We start from the raw sequence: 18,477 nt of genomic DNA, 5'->3' as shown, positions 1-18,477 counted from the left end.
AATACAGAAGAGGGCCGAAGACAGAGCCCTGAGGAGCTCCTTGTGTGACTGGTGCCAAGCTGGATCTGCTGTTGCCAAGACTAACAAACTCTTGCCTATCAGTCAGATAGGACTTGAACCACTGGAGGGCAGTGCCAGAGATACCCAGCATGTACTCCATTCTGGACAGTAGAATGTAATTGGTGAGTTGGGAGGCTACAACAAGCTCAAGAACTTTTGACAGAAAAGGTAATTGGGAAAACAGGCCGAAAATTGTTAAGATCGTCACCATCAAGACCAGACTTTTTTAACATTGGGGATTTTAAAAGTGAGCGGCACAGGGCCAGTGTCAAGGGATGAGTTTATTAGTGTTGTAACAGTCGGGATTATGGCATGAAGGCAGGATTGAAGTACTGTGCTGGGGATGGGGTCCAGTACACAAGTAGTCGGCCTCATCTTACAAAGCAGGTTATTAACAAACGCAGATGTGACTGGTGAGAACTTAGAGAAGGAGCTGGATTGAGTGGGAGAACAGGGAGAGATATAAACAGATGATGGATTTATGTTAGTTGAATTATTTAGATCTTTAATTTTGTTATGGAAAAGGTGGAGGAATGTCTCACAGACTTCAGTAGAAGAGGTAGTTGGGCCAGATGCGGGTTTGAGTAGTTTATTAACTACAGAGAACAGAACACTTGGGTTATGGTGGCCACTTTCTATTATTCTGCCAGAGTTGGTGTTCTTGGCAGCAGTTAGTGCTTCTCTGTAAGCCCGGAAGTGCCCGGTGAGGCCAGACTTACGTGACATTCTCTCAAGGCGTCGGCCAGCTGCTTTCATAGATCGCAATTCTGAGTTATACCAAGGAGCTGAACGCTTAAAGGAAACCTCCTTATGTTTTAAAGGAGCCATTTTATCTAATTCTGAATGAAGGCCTGAGTTATAGTGGTCAACAAGACTATCTAGTGTTGATGGAATAGGTGAAGACAGAAAAAGATCCGCAATGGATCCAGAAAGAACAGAGGGACAGATATTTTTAAGACTTCTGTAAGAAATTTGTCGTTTACAGGTAAGAGGAGGGAGAGATCGTGAGACGGTGAAAAGCACTGCTTTATGGTCACAGAGTCCCAAAACAGTGCTTGCTGCAAATGTTGGCAACAGACAGTCCAGATGTGCAGATCGGGTCCAGTATATGACCACCAGAGTGGACGGAGAAATCAACATGTTGTGTCAAGTCAAAACAGTCCAGTAAGGATAGGAATTCATTTCTCAGTTTAGATGTAGTAGTGTCAATAGGGAAGTTGAAATCACCAAGAAGACTGACTCTCTGGGAGTTGGAGCTTAAGTGGGTTAGAGGTTCAATCAGATCACATAAGAAGGATGCATTGTATTTTGGAGGACGATAAAGAACAATGAGTGAGACGGGACCCGATTCCATTATTAGTTTAAGAGCCAGGCACTCGAAAGACAATGGACAATCAATTGGGATTCTTTTGATGTGTAAATCCATTTTAACAATTACTGCAAATCTAAACCTTGTCTTGAGCTGTGAGGCTCTGTGTGGAAAGTGAATCCAGGAGGTGTCGCCTCCGTGACAGACGAAAATTCGTTCGGTTTTTGCCAAGACTTAGTGACACTGAGCTTGTCAATTAACCTACCAGTGTGCCAAATGTCAAAAATACAACCGGAAACAGTTGTAGCGCAAGTCATAAGTGACCTGAGATAAGAAGGTCACTCAAAAATGCCATAGTAACAAAAATGAAGAGAGGAGATTAGAGTTCAGCAACATCACTTTCAAAATCGGCCATAAATTCAACCACCACGCACAGCATTAATAAAAAGATCAGTAAATAGCCTCTGAGGTAGGGATCTGCACTGGAAATCGGAAGGTTGCCGGTTCGAATCCCGTAAAAGGGTCTATGCTCTGTTGGGCCCTTGAGAAAGGCCCTTAACCTGCAATTGCTCCGTCCTGGGTATGACGCTAATCTGCACCCATCCCTGCATGTGGGCCCTTGTGGTTGGTGGCAGAATTGGCACTCCAGCCACCATAAAAAAACCTCACACTGTTCTACTCCATCTGAACTAGTGTGCTGCTGAGGTATCACCCATTGCATGGCTGCACTCGGGTCCTAATCTGGATCCCGAGTTGGTTTGTTGTGTGGTGGGTGCGGCAATGCGCGGTATCAGTGCCCGCTCCTAACCTCTCTCTCTCTCTCTCTAAATATAAAAGAAATCAACCTGACCCGACCACCTCAACGTTCAGTCCAAAAGTGGTACAGTTTGGTTAAGGCCCTGTCACATTACGTGACTTTCAGTCACTGACTTCATGTACATAATCTTAGCGAGTTGAGGGGAGTCACGGCGCACTCCCATGACCACCCGTCGTGAGGTCTTACATACCCTGTGACTCAGTCCAGCCAGGCTGTGGTTTGTGCTGACAAAATCAAACGGGTTGAATTTTCCCTTCATTTGTAGGGACGGACTTGTGTACAAGTGAGAGTGGGCAGCCAATGAGCTCCCACCGGCATGTAGTACATCTATGGGGAATAGGGAACGTGGGTGTTGTGGACGTCGCAAACAGAACTGACATTTACCTGTCTGATGTCGCGTGTTTTACATTCCATGACGAATGGGAAAGAAAATAAAAAACAAAACAAACAGCAGCTCCCAAATGAACTGAAACTCCCATAGATGGAAGGTGCTGGCGTGGCATCCCGCGGGTACGGAGACGGGTGAGTGAGACGGATGTGTAAGAATGCGCTAAGTCCTGACGGGGTTGAGACGACTGGGCTTTTTTTTCTTCCCTTTCTTTTCACCCCCACAAGCTCTCTCCACCTCTCTCGCTTGATCCGGGGATCTTTCAGTGGTTGGCCAGCAGGGCGTCGTACCCAGGGATGGTCAGGGTGAAGAGCAGACCGACTTCCTTTCTCGGCATGAACTTTCCACACCACTTTGTACAGCACCAGTGTCCTCAATTAGCATGTGACTGACAGTCAGAAAATGGAATTAGAATAGTGAAACCGTGCCGAAAAAGTCCTCATGAAGTCACCTAGCTTGTCATCCCCTGCGATTTGTAGTCATGTAATCTGACATGCTTACCGACTACAATAATAAATATTCTTTAAGTTTATATGGCGCTTTTCTTACTAGCCAAAGTGCTTCAGTGTGTGGGGAGCCACTTCAAACACCACTAATGTGCAGCAGCCATCTGGATGATACGACGGCAGCCATATTCGCACCAGTGACGCTCACCAAACATGAGCTATTAGGTGGTGAAATGGTGAGAGAGAGTTAGCCAATTTGAGACAGCGAATGATTAGAGGACTAGAATGGCCAGGCCATGGTGGGCAATTTAGCCAGGACATCAGGATACACCCAACTCTTTATGAAGGAGGCCCAGGAATCCTTAAGGACCACAGAGTCAGGACCTTGATTTTACATCTCATCTGAAGGACGGCGCCATTTGTACACCATGGTGTCCCTGTCACTGCACTGGGGCATTGGGATCCACATTTAATCTACAAGGTAAGCGCCCCCTGCTGGCCTCACCAACAACTCTTTCAACAGCAATCCAAGTTTTTTCCTGGTTGGTCTCCCATCCAAGTACTGGCTGGGCCTGAACATGCTGAGCTTCAGGTGGACGACCTGATCTGAAGTGCAGGTGGTGTGGCTAGAAGTGTAATGTAAGATGGGCTTAAACCCTGTCTTTTAAACACGAAAAAAAAAATAGAATTCACTAACGCAAATTAGAATTGTCCTATGTATCGCTCTGCTAGAAGCCTCAAGTCACAATTTCTGCCCTAATTTTTCAAAATTCCTCTCACTTGGAAACAAAACATAATAAAAGGTTACATCTGAATGAAACAAATAGAAACATCACATCACATCAAGTACAGGAAGGCCTCGTGTTACAAATGAGTTCCATTCCTGCGGACGTTCAAAATCACAAAACACAAAGAATTTAAGCGACAGCATACCACCGTTATGTACAATAGGTCAAGCGTCTGCTTAAACATCTCACCGTACCCAGCTGTGGTCCACTTTAGTTTACATTAATTGTGTTTTGTGATCTAAAAAGCAGTAATATTGCTTCACTTTGCTTTGAAATGATTTCAGCAAAATAAGTAAAAAAACGTATTATGCATTTTTGCTGATGTTCACCATTAAAGGTTATTTTCAGTGCAAAGTCCAAGTTAAATGCAAAATCGTGTCATGAATGCCCAGGAACTGAACTCGTTCATAACCCAAGGCCTGCCAATGTGTGTGTGTGTATACTGTAGATGACGTGAGAGGTTTGATCCACGTAAGGGGAAGGAAAGGTGTGTACACCTGACGAGCCCAATTAGGGAGAAACACGTGTCGTGTACCCTGTGTATTATTTGGCAGATACTGTATAACATACAAAACATAAACTGGACATATATACACATACGCACACACAGGGTGATTCAAAAAGATTCATCTAATTTCAAAGTGTCGTATTTTTACAACCGTGAGGCGCCTAGGAGCCAATCACAAGCCAATTGAGAGAGGGGGTCATAGAGTTTCTGACTGTCACCAGAAGATGGCTCCCTTCAGTCTGCGACGAGATGGTGACGCCTGAGCAGAAAGCGTTTTGCGTTCTCCCCTTCAATAAGAGTGAATCCATCATAACTGTGCAACGTGATTTTTGTCGGCAGTATAGCAATGAACCTCCAACAGCTCAGAGCATTAGATAATAAACTTTATACTCACCTAAACCATTTACACTTTACTGCATTGTTACATAATGATTTACAAGTGAAATAAATCATTTTGAAATTGGATGAATCTTTTTGAATCACCCTGTATATATTCTATCTATATCCACACACAGTATGTAGTATATATGAAGAATGAGATAAACTGCCCAAATTCAAAAATTCAGAAAACTCAAAGCTAGAACCGTTGCCAAAGGGGCTTCTACAAAGTACTGTATGAAGGGTCTGAATACTTCTAGTAATGAGATTTCTGTGTTTGATTCTAAATACATTTTTTACAAACCTCTCTGTAAACATACTGTATTTCTATATTGAGGGCAAAGTTGCAAACGTACCCCTTTAAAATGAAACATACAACACAACAAGGTGAGCAGAAAGAGAAGGGGTCTTACTGGTTTACGACTGAAAACACGTGTAGCTGGAGCAGCAGAACGCGCTACTTGTAATTCCCAGTGCCCGCTATGTCTGTATGCCAGCTGTGTCGTCTCAGGGAGTATGGACACACAGCGATTCCTCAGCAATGACAGCATGTGTCACTAAAGTGTAAGCCTTGTCACAGGTAGGCAGCTATGTGTTAAGCTGAGGAGAGTTTGAACCTCCTGTTTGTAATTCCCAGCATCCCAAGTATGCGTCATTACCTTCAGTTGGATGCTAAGAGTGTCTGCCCTTAAAAATTATTTTCTGCTTTTCTCTACCCTTGAGTGAAGGTTTAATATTAATTAATTTTGTATTTCACCTTATAGAATCTATTTATTAATTATATGAAGTTCTGTTTAGTACCATTATATTCTTTACCATCTCGCTGTGTCATCTTGTTTATTTTAGAGGTACCACCATTTCATGAGTTTTGTTGCTAGGACGATGTTCCTAGTTGGCAGAAAGGAGGCTTTATAGGAAGTGACTTTTTATACCACTGTGACACATAAAAGTCATGATCTGGTTTCAAAACTTAAAAAAAGAAAAACTGCTATTAATGTGCTTGTCCTTATTGGTGTTTCTGGTTCCAATTTCTCTTGACTACAGTTTTTGGTTTGCATTTTTGTCCTCTGGTGTCACAGTCTCTTTAGACTTTCAGTTTCGACCCCTTTTCTGAATTCTGATGACCCCTTTCTTCATTTCCCAGTCCGGGTCCCACTTCTTCTTCTCTCTGCTCTGTTCCCTCATGGTGGAGTACACGGAGGGAACACTCTGAGTGATCCCTTGGCACAGACAGTAGCCCGTCTCTGCAGCTGAGGGATCAGTTCCAGTTAGCGAGAGGCTTCCATAATCAGTGGAGTTCGCATACCACCAGTATCACTTTGTATAAAGCTACAGAATTACAGAGGTTGAGGACACTGAAAGTGGGACAGCTGGTGACTTGCTACATGAGATGGCCTTAAAGACAAGGGAGGGTGCAGCTTTGAAATTGTGAAGAGTTTTGGAATGGTGTTTGCACTAATAAGAAATACAAAACAAACAAGTGTTGTATCACGGCCCCCCGTACCCGCTGTACTCAGTGCTGGGTCTACTCCACTGCACACAAAGGTCACTTACCATGCAGGCTTCCCTTGCTTGTGGTATTGATGGATCTTTTTCTAGAATAACTTTATAATCTTCAAGCGCTTCATCCAGTTTTTCTGTCTGTTCATATAGCTCTGCCCTTCTGAGTATTGCACGGATATAATTTGGGTTCAATTCTATGGCTGAAAAACAAAAGATCAGACAGACTCATTAGTGCACACACACTGTTGTGACCAGCAAACTCAACATCATTAGTACCTGCTGCTGAGAAGGCTACTGGGACACACTGGTTTGAACCCTTTCTTCCTTTTGCCGGCAGTACAAAGATAACAGAGTCTAGTAGGCTGGCGCCTCAGGACCTGAAAACTGGCTTTGACTAACTTATTAAATAATCACATTTCTAAAACACACCAAGAACCTTTTGTGTAAGACCCCATTTCCAAAGGAGTTGGGACATCATGGAAAATTCTAATAAAAACAAAAAGGAGTGATTGTTAAATTCTCTTGTGCTATATTGAAAACACTACAATAGCACATATTTGGATGTTTTTACCTTGTGATTTTAATGTGTTTTTGAAAATACACATTCATGTCAAATCTAAGATCTCAAAGAAGGATTTTCTGTGGTGGGCTGGCGCCCTGCTTGGGGTTTGTTTCCTGCCTTGCGCCCTGTGTTGGCTGGGATTGGCTCCAGCAGACCCCCGTGACCCTGTAGTTAGAATATAGCGGGATGGATAATGGGTGGATGGAAGAAGGATTTTCTTGATTACCTTTTAGGACTTAAGTAATGCATCAGGCATGACGTATTAAGAATAAAATAACAAAGCCAAGAGGCACAGAGACGTGTGTACTAAGGAGTCATTGACATCACCAGTGATGATGTTAAGAAATACGCATATCTGTCTAAAAAGATAAAACATGAATAGAAATGCAGAATTCTATACAACAAAAACATTCTTAAAAAATTCTACACATACTACAGAACAGGCAGCCCCCTTTGAATCGTTGTTAATTACCTTTTGTACAATCAGAAATAGCGTCTTCTTTCTTATCCTGCAAAAGATAGCATTGCTTTAATAATAATTCAACATTTTTAGAAATACATACAGCTAAACAGGTCTTGTATTAAGATGTACGTTTCACATATTCTGAAAAATAGGCAAATAAAATCATCAATCTTAACAAAACAGGCAAACGTGCGAGGTGCAATACAGCATAGAATACCCAATTCCGCTAAATAAATAAAATAGCAATTATAAATAATTGCAAATAAAAGTAAAGCAGTGTAAATATAAATAAGTCATTAAATAATGGGGAAAAAGTACATATTTAAATAACAGTCATGTAATTAGCATGACATACAATTTAGTTTTTTTTTTTTTTTTTTGGTTAATGGCATAGTTACCTGAAACCGAACTACTGGGCCTTACTTTGAAAAAGCTGCTCTAATAGTAGGACTTTTCTGAAAGCCGATTGATTTCAGAAGGCCTCTTGTTATGTTGAACCTGTTCCTATTGGTAAATCATTGCCTATCAATTACTTTTGCCTGCGGTGGACGGTGGGCTACTAAAGATCTTCTTTCATACATCACAGCAGTAAGAGCTGCAGTAGTCAATTGTGCAGACAATCAATGGGCACACTGACTAAACAGTAATAAACTGTATTTAAAAAGCCTAACGACTGCACTACACTTTCCTGCTGGTACGATCTATGAGAAATGTGTTGTAAAACAACAAACACGCACTGAGGAAAAGACACTGCTAGTCTTGCACTGCTTCAGCACCTTAACGTAATGCCGCCCATGTCTCCTATCGCCCTCTCACTCTCCACGACTCATCAAGGACAACTACAACCCCTGCATGGAGCTGCCGCTTATCCTCTCCCTAAAAGTTTCCATCTGTCTCCTTAAATGTTCTCAAGGCTTGTGGCATGCGGAGATCCCTGTCCTTTCTAACAGTTGGTTGTCACTCAAACATTTAGCCCCACCCACCTATCTGACGAGCAGTCCGTCCCACACAATATGACGCTGTTTTTGTACTGGGAATGCGCCGATGGATAAGTGCTCTTTCAAATCTTCACATTGATAAAGAACTTTTCGTTCAGTAGTTTAAGATTGATTGAGCAATGCGTCTGCTGTGTCTAGGTGGTCATCTGGGGACAATCAACATTAATGTGTGCCTACGTGGTTTCTTCATGGCCACCCTCTGTGCAGACAGGTACTTTTTACAAGGTGTTCTTGGGTATAACTTACAACTGTTTTTGAGCAGGTTCCATTTTAGTTTCTGGAAATGGTACCAAGACAGGTAATACTATAAAGGTAAAAATATTTCCTATCTCTTGTCCTATGCGTATCCTCGGGTCCTTTCCTTTCTTGACTGGCTCTTGCATGGAGTGTGTTCCCTGCCTCTCGCGTTTTATCATTTCAATCAATCAATCAATCAATCAACATTTATTTATATAGCACATATTCATACAAAAAAATGTAGCGCCTAGCTCACGTCCTGTCTGCTTTTACACCTCCCGTCTTTGAGGGCGACTCACAGCATGCCTCCTTGTGTACCTCACAATTCCTCTTTTAACTGCGTTACAAAAGCCAAACTGACAAATCACAAAAAAAGACAAACTGACCAATCAGACATGCAGACTTTAGGGTTTTATTATATAGCAGATAGTTTAGTTAGAATGGCTGCGTTTGGCATGCGGTGAGCCTACGACTGGACGACTTGACATGTTTATGATGCAACATGAGTAACTGACATTTTTAATATTGTTTGGTGTTGTCCAGCATTGGTCTCCATAGACACCCACTCAATCAGAAACTTTATTATGTCTGCTGTGCATGAAAACATGAGATTAAAACTTTTCTGGGTCATTGCTACAAACAACAAGACAAAGAAGGTTAAGAGGAGACATGATTAAAGTGTGTAAAGCTATCAGGGGAATTAGTCCAGTGGACTGAGAAGGTGACTTTAAAATGAGTCCAGCAAGAACACGAGAGGACACACTTGGAAACTTGTTAAGGGTAAATTTCGCACAAACATTAGAAGTTTTTCTTCATACAGGGAAGCAAAGACACTTGGAATAAGTGAACAAGTAGTGTGGCAGACAGAAGGACTTCAACACTGGAATTGATGTCATTTTAGAAGAATTAAGTGGACAGGACTGGCAAGCTTTGTTGGGTGGCTGGCCTGTTCTCATCTAGATTGTTCTAAGGTTCTAACATGGGGAAACTAACATATAAAAAATATTTTTGCAGTGGTGCATTCCTTAAATTCCCTAAATTAGACACTGTAGGCGTCCTAACTTACTCTTGTGGGCGTTATGCCGTTTTCTTTTTTTTAACTCCAGCCCATCTTACTTTTGGCCAAATGCTACACAGACAGGCCTTGGGTTACGAACGAGTTCCATTACCTGTAATCTGATTTTGTATGTAAGTTAGAACTTGTACTGAACATGTCTGTTAATTGAAAACTTAGCAAAAAATGATAATGCTTTATTACTTATTTTACAGAAAAAGAATTCAATCATATTAATGAAGTGGCAGTAAAGCAATAGTTACTTGAAAAATGCAAAGCAACATACTAATCTAAACTGAATAACAGATCTGTCCACTATGTCACTGGTATTGTTATACATCCTATTGCCTCCTGGAGCTAGAAGAGGCATAATGATGGCAGAAAAACCCAACAGTAATGATGAGTGATCCCTCAGCAGAGATGTGATGTTGTACTAAATCATCTGGCAATGCATGACAAGAACACTTTTAATCTGACATTACCATTTTCATTCTGGCTGCAGCTCTGTTGGAGAACAGGATGGACTTCTCCTTTTCATAACAGAATGGACAAATAGCGAGCGCTCTTGTGTAGATGTCCTCTGCTTTGCAGTACTCTGAAGGGGGAAAACAACATAAAGAGGTTACGACTCTTGGTAAAAACAGTTCACGCTTTACACATCCTCTGCAAAATAGTAGCTGTTTCAGATGAGCGAGTATATAATAATAAAAAAAATGTTATTTATATAGAGCTTTTTTCGTGCTGAAGGCGCTTATACCTTATTATCGTCATTATGCCTATATTATTTATTGATTCATTCATCCTCTTTATCACGGTCTCTGTGTGTGAGTATGTGCATGCCAGGTCAAGGCTGGGTATGTTCCTGGGGTCATTGTAATAAAATAACTGTCTTCAGACAACATGAATCTCAGTGTCCTCATGACTGCTCCATGTATTTGTGATGTTTGAGAGTAATGTCAAATAAGAATAATGAACTTGTAGAACTCAAAGTATCATTTCAGCACACTGAACTATGGGTTGCATGGAAGGAACAACAGAACAACTAACACCCTTTGCTCCATAAAAGCCACCCAAAGCTAAAGTGTACATTTAAGTTTAAGTGATGGACCACAACTGTCACAGTTGCCCTCAAATTAAAAACAGCTTTCAGGTTATGTGCAATGAAAATTCACAAGGAACTTAACAATCATTTCAGTACTATATTAGATTAGCAGGAGCTTTCTAGCAAATTTACTAGAATGTGGGTGATGTGGCCTCCTGTGTGTGAAACTTGGAAAAGGACGTCAGTGTGGCCTCTCGCTGAAGCACAGGATCAAACGGAACAAGAGAGCATACCACTGTTTGACATTTAGACCTGCATGTTCTTAAGCACACTGTGGTGTTGGTGCCTTCAGATTTCTGCAGCTTCAATTAAAAATGGACTCACAGTCCACAGAAAATAAGGTACACAAGGCTTTGCCCCCTGCTCGCTTTGCTTGTCAACCCCCTGGCCTGCACTTGTGCCAGCCACTTCGTGTCTCTGTCTGTCGCGTTTGTGGATTTCACTTTCACCAAACAACAAATCTTTAAATTCTCGCGGATAAGCCTCTTCATTGGGAAGAAACACTACTTTTCCTTGATGGCAACACAAATTAGACGATCTACACTTAAAGTTTAAATCCAAACAATATATTTGATCTCTTTTCGCTGTTCCGTTATTTCACCGAGTAATAATTTCCATTTGTTAGCACTAATGTGATCTTCACGGTCATTTTTCTGAGACTTTCGAATTTTCATTATCTCTAACCTGCTCTCCATGTGTATCGCCCCAACATTTTTGAATTCTTTACAATGTTCTACTTTGTCATCTACTCTTTGTCTTTTATTTCCAGCCGCGGGCATAGTTAAATCTCTTGGCACAAAGTCTCATCTTGTTGGACGTGAAAGTGTCTCTTTGAAAAAGTCACATCTCGCCCCAGAATTATTTTAATATAATAATAGAGAGACTAATATACTGTATTTATATATAATGACTTTCCTCCCACATCCAAAAGATGTGACCTTTGGGTTAATTATGGATTCTAAATTTGAAGGGCAATGTGTACTCGTACTTACATGTGCTAATCAACATGCAACATGCCATAACTCTGAGGCTACGTCCGCAGTTCCGCATTTTCATTTAAAAAAGGAGTTTTAAAACAAAAACAATCTCCATTCACATTGGTGTTTTCGGATTGTTTATAGCCGTACCATCTGCACTTCAGAATTGGTCATCCACCTAAAGTTAAGCGTGTTCAGGTGCGTCTGGTACTTGGATGGGAGAACATCTAGGAAAAGCTCGGGTTTCTGCTGGAAGAGGTGTTGGTGAGGCCAGCGGGGACACTTACCCTGTGGTCAGAGCGTGGATCCCAATGTCCCAGTGCAGTGATGGGGGATACAGTGCTGTAAAAATGTCAATGTGCTTCAGATGAGACAAAAAACTCAGGTCCCGACTCTCTGTGGTCATAAAAGACCCCTGGGCATCTTCTGTAAAGTGTAGGGTGTTAGCCTGATGTCCAGGCTAAATTGCCCCCCATGGTCTAGTCATTCTCCTCCCTGCCTGGAGTCTGCATGTTCTCCCCGTGTCTGCGTGGGTTTCCTCCCACAGTCCAAAGACATGCAGGTTAGGTGCACTGGCGATTCGAAATTGTCCCTAGTGTGTGCGCCCTGCCCAGGGTTTGTTTCCTGCCTCATGCCCTGTGTTGGCTGGGATTGGCTCCAGCAGACCCCCCCGTGACCCTGTAGTTGGGATATAGTGGGTTGGATAATGGATGGTCTAGTCATTCAGGCCCCCTAATCATGCCCTGTCTCTAATTGGCTAACTACATCTCACACCTTCACTTCCTAACAACTAAATGGTGATGAGCATACTGGCACAAAATGGCTGCCAACACATCATGGATACTACCCATTATTGATGGTTGACGTGGCTCCCCACTCACTATGTAAAGCGCTTTGAGTAGTGAGAAAAGCGATATATAAATGTAAGGCTAAACAGTGCATGCCGAATCATCACTGGTACATTAATAATAATTCTTTGCATTTATATAGTGTTTTTCTCACTACTCAAAGCGCTCAGCAATTGCAGGTTAAGGGCTTTGCTCAAGGGCCCAACAGAGCAGAGTCCCTTTTGGCATTTACGGGATTCGAACTGGCAACCTTCCGATTGGAATTGAGGATCCCTAGCCTCAGAGCCGCCACTCAAACAACAGTTCTTCCTGCTTTATACAGGTTGGCTGGGTTTGCACCATCCCATACACGTCACATAAAAGTAGAAAGGTTCAAGCATCTGATGGACTCCAGACACCCACTTCACCATCACCAGGAGGTAAATCGCCGACTACCTTCTCGTCGGAGCTTCGCCTCAGTGGAACCCCTTAATCCAAAGCAGTCCATAAAAGATAGACTCGAGAGGTGGCAAGAGACAGACTGTAGCCCTCCCAATGAAGCTCGTTCTACACCTCAAGAGCATCTACCCAATGGAACATCCCTCTCTAGGAAAGACTGGGTCGCACTTAACTGAGCTGGGTGAAAGTTGGGCAAAACGAGGGACAACCTATTTAGTTAGGGCCTCACAAGAAGCGCTGAATGTCCCTGTGGTGAGCCCACCCAAATAATGGTCCACATTCTCCATGAATGTCCCTGAGGCCCTACATGTACTGATGAAGATCTTAAAGATACTAATGACGCTGCTCTTACCCGGATACGGCAATAGCGTGATAAGATATGATGATGATGACTGGTAACCTTCGCTTACACTGGGTATGCACTCAACTGTGGCAAACCTCGATGAGACTATGAAAAACTCAGAGCCGCGTGAAAATCTGATTCCTGTGTGCTTCGTACACTTTCAAAACGATCAGCGCTGACAGGACTCCGACAGCAGCACATTCACAGCATAGAAAAAGAAAGAAATTCTTTAAGGGGTTGCAGCAAATTACCCCCATGTCACATTAATATGCGGATTGCAGTTAAAACCAACAATCTTCGTAAGTGGCGACGGTCGTCTTGTCGACATTTGTCTTTTGGCTGCGACTACAATGCACTCATCTTTTCAGTGTCGTCACACAAGACTTTCAGTTCTTTCCTACCTCCTGCTGAAAAGTTTGCATTTCCTTCTTCTTTCAACTTTGTGCTTTCATCTCTTCTGCCCTGTGAAACAAATGAAGATTTTAAAAGGTAGCAGACAATACAATGGTTAAATCACACATCCTAAAATAATGATTAGAGAAATAATGTTCAATTTAACCAGAAAATAGGGATTTTTTTAGAAGGGCATTTAAGAAAAAAAAACATAAAATTCCATTCCTATTTGTCATCAGAAAAACCCCAAACTGAAGGGGAACGAGCTCAGTGGCTCATAGGCCCAAAATGCAGGAGAGGAATGTTGAATCCCTGAACTTTACTACTTCCTATAGTTTCTGGAGCTCATGGTGGATCTCGACTTTATCTTCGAATAGCTCATCATGTCTCAATCAAATGAATGATCCGATAGGCCGAGATCTGCTGACAGAGGCTCCATAGAATTAAAGTGAATGCAAGACCGGCACTTTCCTAGCCTTGCGAGGAACCTTCACAGGTATCAGAGAGTAGTCATCCATCATTTACCACGTCTAACGTCACACAATTCTCCTTTGTCACAGCTAATTTTCTAACCACCTACATAGTTTTCTATTTGAGGCCTAGCATTTGTGGCACAACGCCTACTCAAAACCAGGATAAATAATCCAATCTGCACTTCTGTGATCATCTGCTTTTGCATCGTCCTCATAGAATGCCAGGATATTGGTGAAATGTGACTTTGCAAGTCTAAACCCATGATGACTGCCTGTTCCAGACATGTGCTGTTGGACCTTTTCTTTAATAATTCCTTCCATTTATTTTCCTGTGAGGCCCAGTAAGCTGACTGGCCTATAGAATATTAGGACAATCGAGAGGAGAGCAGGCCATTGTGCCCAACAAAGCTCGCTCACCAGTCCTATCCACTTAATTCTTCTAATAAAAAAGTCAAGTCTAGATTTAAATAGTTATAGTTACGTGGATCAGCCTGATCACCCATTTTTATACAATCGAATAATATTTGCTAGCCTCAGTCTTTTCCACAGTGTACAGATATTTTTTGAACAATATATACCAAAGGTTTATACACTATATTGTCAAAAGTATTGGGCCTTCCCTCCAAATCACTGAATTCAGGTGTTCCAATCACTTCCATGGTCACAAGTGTGTAACATCGAGCCCCTCGAACATGCAGAAGGCTTCTACAAACATTTGTGAAAGAATAGGTCGCTCTCAGGAGCTCAGTGAATTCAAGCGTGGTACCGTGACAGGATGCCACCTGTGCCATTTGTGAAATTTCCTTGCTACTAAATATTCCACGGTCAGCTGTTAGTGGTGTTGCAACAAAGTGGAAGCAATTGGGAATGACAACAACTCAGCCACGAAGTGGTAGGCCACGTCAAATCACAGAGCGGGGACAGCGTGTGCTGAGTTGTGCAGAAGTCACCAACTTTCTGCAGAGTCAATAGCTACAGACCCCCAAAAGCTTAATAACAGTGCTGCATAGAGAGACAGCTTCATGGAATGGGTCTCCACGGCCAAGCCTGACATCACCAAGTGCAATGCAAAGCGTCTGATGCAGTGGTGTAAAGACCACCGCCTGCCACTGGACTCTAGAGCATTGCAGACGTGTCCTCTGGAGTGACAGATGAGTCTGGGTTTGGCAGTTGCCAGGAGAACGAGACTCGCCTGACTGCATTGTGCCAAGTGTAAAATTTGATGGAAGGGGGGATTATGGTGTGGGGTTAGGCTTGACCCCTTAGTTCCAGTGAAAAGAACTCTTAATGCTTCAGCATACAGTGCCATTTTGAACAATTTTATGCTCCCAACTTTGTGGTAACAGTTTGTGGTTGACAACATGACTGCGCACGCACCAGCGCACAAAGCAAGGTCTATAAAGAAATGTATGAGCAAGTTTGGTGTGGAGGAACTTGACTGGCCAGCACAGAACCAACCTGATAGTACACCTTTGGGATGAATTAGAGCAGAGGCTGCGAGCGAGCCGGGCCTTCTGTCCAACATCACAAATGCTCTCCTGGTCACAAATTCCCATCAACACACTCCTACACCTCATGGCAAGCCTTCCCAGAAGAGTTGAAGCTGTTAGAGCTGCAAACAGTGGGCCTTAACTCCATATTAAAGCCTGTGTATTAAGAATGGGATGTCATTAAAGTTCATGTGTGTGCAAAGGCGGGCGTCCCAATAATTTTGGCAATTTAGTGTATCTGTACTCACTAGCCTCTTTAGGGAATTGGTTTGGTATTGTTTCAAATCTAAGTTATTTCTTCGCAAATGTAGTATGTATGCATTTACCACGCAAAATTCTGTTCTAAAGTCAAATGTTTTCTAAAAATTTTAAAAACAATACAGCCAAAATGAAACCCTATGGGACACGGGGTAAAAAGCATAAAAACTCATTGAATATGTCCGTTTTCCAAGCCAAGATGGTTGTTGAGAATTGATCTGTGTCTTGTGATTACACACAAATTGTAAAATAGCTTATATATGCCATTTTTGAAGAAAACAATGCCAATAAAAGGAGATTCAGCCATTTTAAAAGAAGACCAGCTGTGCGTGCAACATCAAGGCTTACCCTCTTCCGCACTAACCTATCGTTGTAATGCAACCCCCTAAACCATGGTTTGCACTCGAAAGACCAAATCACAGTAAAGTGCTTGTGCCACATGTTTGGTTTTGTTTTGATTGACTCCGGTATTTATAGGAGAACTCACACAAGTGAATAGAAAACATATTCTTAAACGTGTGAAAAATAGCACCAGAAATCAACTCTATATACATGTGGTTGAATAGTTTACTGTCAAATAATGCAAAGAGTACGCAACACGTGTTTCGCCCTAATTCTGGGCTCATCAGGCGTACCCACTCACTGCACCCCCTCTCGAGAATAGAACCTCAGATGGCAAAGCCTCTTCACATTGTGCCACGGCGTGTGGTTCATTTATTTGACGGCATGTAGATCGGGGTAATTACATGATTGTGATTCAGACTACAAATGACATGAAAATGTATATATTTTTATATATATATATATATATATATATATATATATATATATAAAATTCTAAGCCTAATAGTGCAACAATTTTGTGTGACTTTTTTGTCATGCTTTAAATCAGCTTATTTTTAACACCTACATATATATGTTTGGTATCATTCTTTTCAGAATTTATCAAAGTTTAATGTGATGTTGTTAGATTTTCTAATTCTTTTTCCATTTTTAAATTATAAACTAAAATATCAAGAAAGCTGTGTTTTTTTAATATCAAGAAAGTCGTGTTTTTTATTTTTGCTCGAGTAAACTTTCTTTGACAGGAACAAACTATTAAAAAACAAAAAAGATCTATTTGTCGAGTTACGATGACCCATTGCATACCACTTTAGTCTTCATGTGATTTTTCCTGTTATTTAAAAAAAAAAAAAAATGTTATCTATAAGAATGTCAGTAAAAACGAATGGATCGTTTATTTCGTCTCTTATAAATACTCATCAAGCATAGTGGACCTCAGTTGAATGGGAATACTCCAATCGGTAAGAGAGTAAATATTTTATTCTCATTTCATGATTTTGCTCCGTTAAATAATCATTAAGTTATCTTTTACATATTTATAGAATGTCGTGATTTTGACTCCAATAAATAATATTTTTTCTTTTGTACATTTAGAGATTTTACTAATATTCTGGCTACAACTGGGGGTTGGGCGCCTTGGCCCCCCGAGTATACAATAAAAGATGATTTCCAGAACCCTCTTGTTGTCAAAAACATCAGAAACATGGAAGGCATATTTCTTTTTATCAAAACTCAAACGTGATGTATTTGGTAAGTTTTTATTTTCCGTTGAATCCTGTGCCTCATAGGGTTCACTGTAAATCTCTAGGACTGACGATATGTTTTTTAAAGTTTATAGAATACGCTTAATTTTAGAACACAATTTTGCATGGCAAATGCATTTATACCACGTTCATCAAGAAATAATTTCAACCTGAAAAATGCCAAATTTATTCTTTAAGCGCTATTTAATAAATGTTCTCTGGTCCTGGTGATGTGCTCAATTTCAGCCTATTTAATCTGAGCAGCTCTTCTCTCTTTAAAATTTCCATATCGCTTTTTAGTGGTTTCAGTTCAAGGGTCACTCTGTTGAGTTTTTCATTTTTTAGTGCCTCATACAATACATTTAATAAAACGCACACCTCACACCACCAGGAGCAACTCATTCATGAATCCACAGGATTTGTGCCGTATTCTGGCCAACCCTTTCCCACTTCGAGTGAATCCCATTCAGAACAGCAGTCAATGCTTTTCAAAGCCTCCGGTGTTCAGCTTTTGTGTTGTTCTGCACATTTGTTTTTTGTTTTTCTGGCACAAATTGAACTCCGTTGGTTTGTTTTCTGCTCTAATCCTTCCTTGACAAGATGTGCACTTGAATACGATAATAACGCTTTGTACTTATATAGCACCTCTGCTATGCTCCAAGGCTTAGACAGGCCCCTTTGGACACCAATCTATTACTTCGTTGTTAGTCAGCCGGCCTATTCCTCTGCACAAGTCGTGTCAGACCCATCGGCCATTTCATTAACGGTCCACCTCACTCTGGAGCAGAGTTTTTACTCCTGACACATTCATGGTGGCGTGTTTGACAGCCTTTATGGATGTCTGCTCTAAAATCGACTTGTCTTATTTCCAATTGTTGATTTGTTACAGCACTAACGTCAGAGTTAGCACAGCTTCAGGCTCAGAACACAAAAAGAATAAAAGACGGGTATAACTTTTACATGGAATGCAAACTGCTATGGAGCGACTGCTACAATGACATAGCTGCTATCGTTTCATTGTGAACCGGGCAAACTACAGTAATTCATGCTGCCACAGA

General features: G+C 41.5%; 1 protein-coding gene across 3 annotated transcripts in view; it reads right to left on the bottom strand.

Moving 5' to 3' along the window:
• ttc1 (tetratricopeptide repeat domain 1) overlaps positions 1–18,477 on the bottom strand; it is a 51,599-nt gene that overhangs the window by 13,876 nt on the left and 19,246 nt on the right. Inside the window, exons 3-7 of one of the 3 annotated variants that reach the window (XM_039774400.1) lie at positions 13,621–13,681; positions 9,994–10,106; positions 7,232–7,268; positions 6,769–6,924; positions 6,405–6,683 (exon numbers count right to left, since the gene is read on the bottom strand). In XM_039774400.1, coding sequence (XP_039630334.1) covers positions 6,803–6,924; positions 7,232–7,268; positions 9,994–10,106; positions 13,621–13,681 — 333 coding nt within the window. In that variant the 3' untranslated portion in view covers positions 6,405–6,683; positions 6,769–6,802. The other 2 variants (XM_039774397.1, XM_039774399.1) reach the window with 2 other exon arrangements.

The sequence above is a fragment of the Polypterus senegalus genome, chromosome 13 (genome assembly GCF_016835505.1).
Source record: "Polypterus senegalus isolate Bchr_013 chromosome 13, ASM1683550v1, whole genome shotgun sequence".
Classification (NCBI taxonomy): domain Eukaryota; kingdom Metazoa; phylum Chordata; class Cladistia; order Polypteriformes; family Polypteridae; genus Polypterus; species Polypterus senegalus.
Note: the sequence above shows the minus strand (reverse complement) of the source record. Positions and strands in the feature narration are given on the sequence as shown.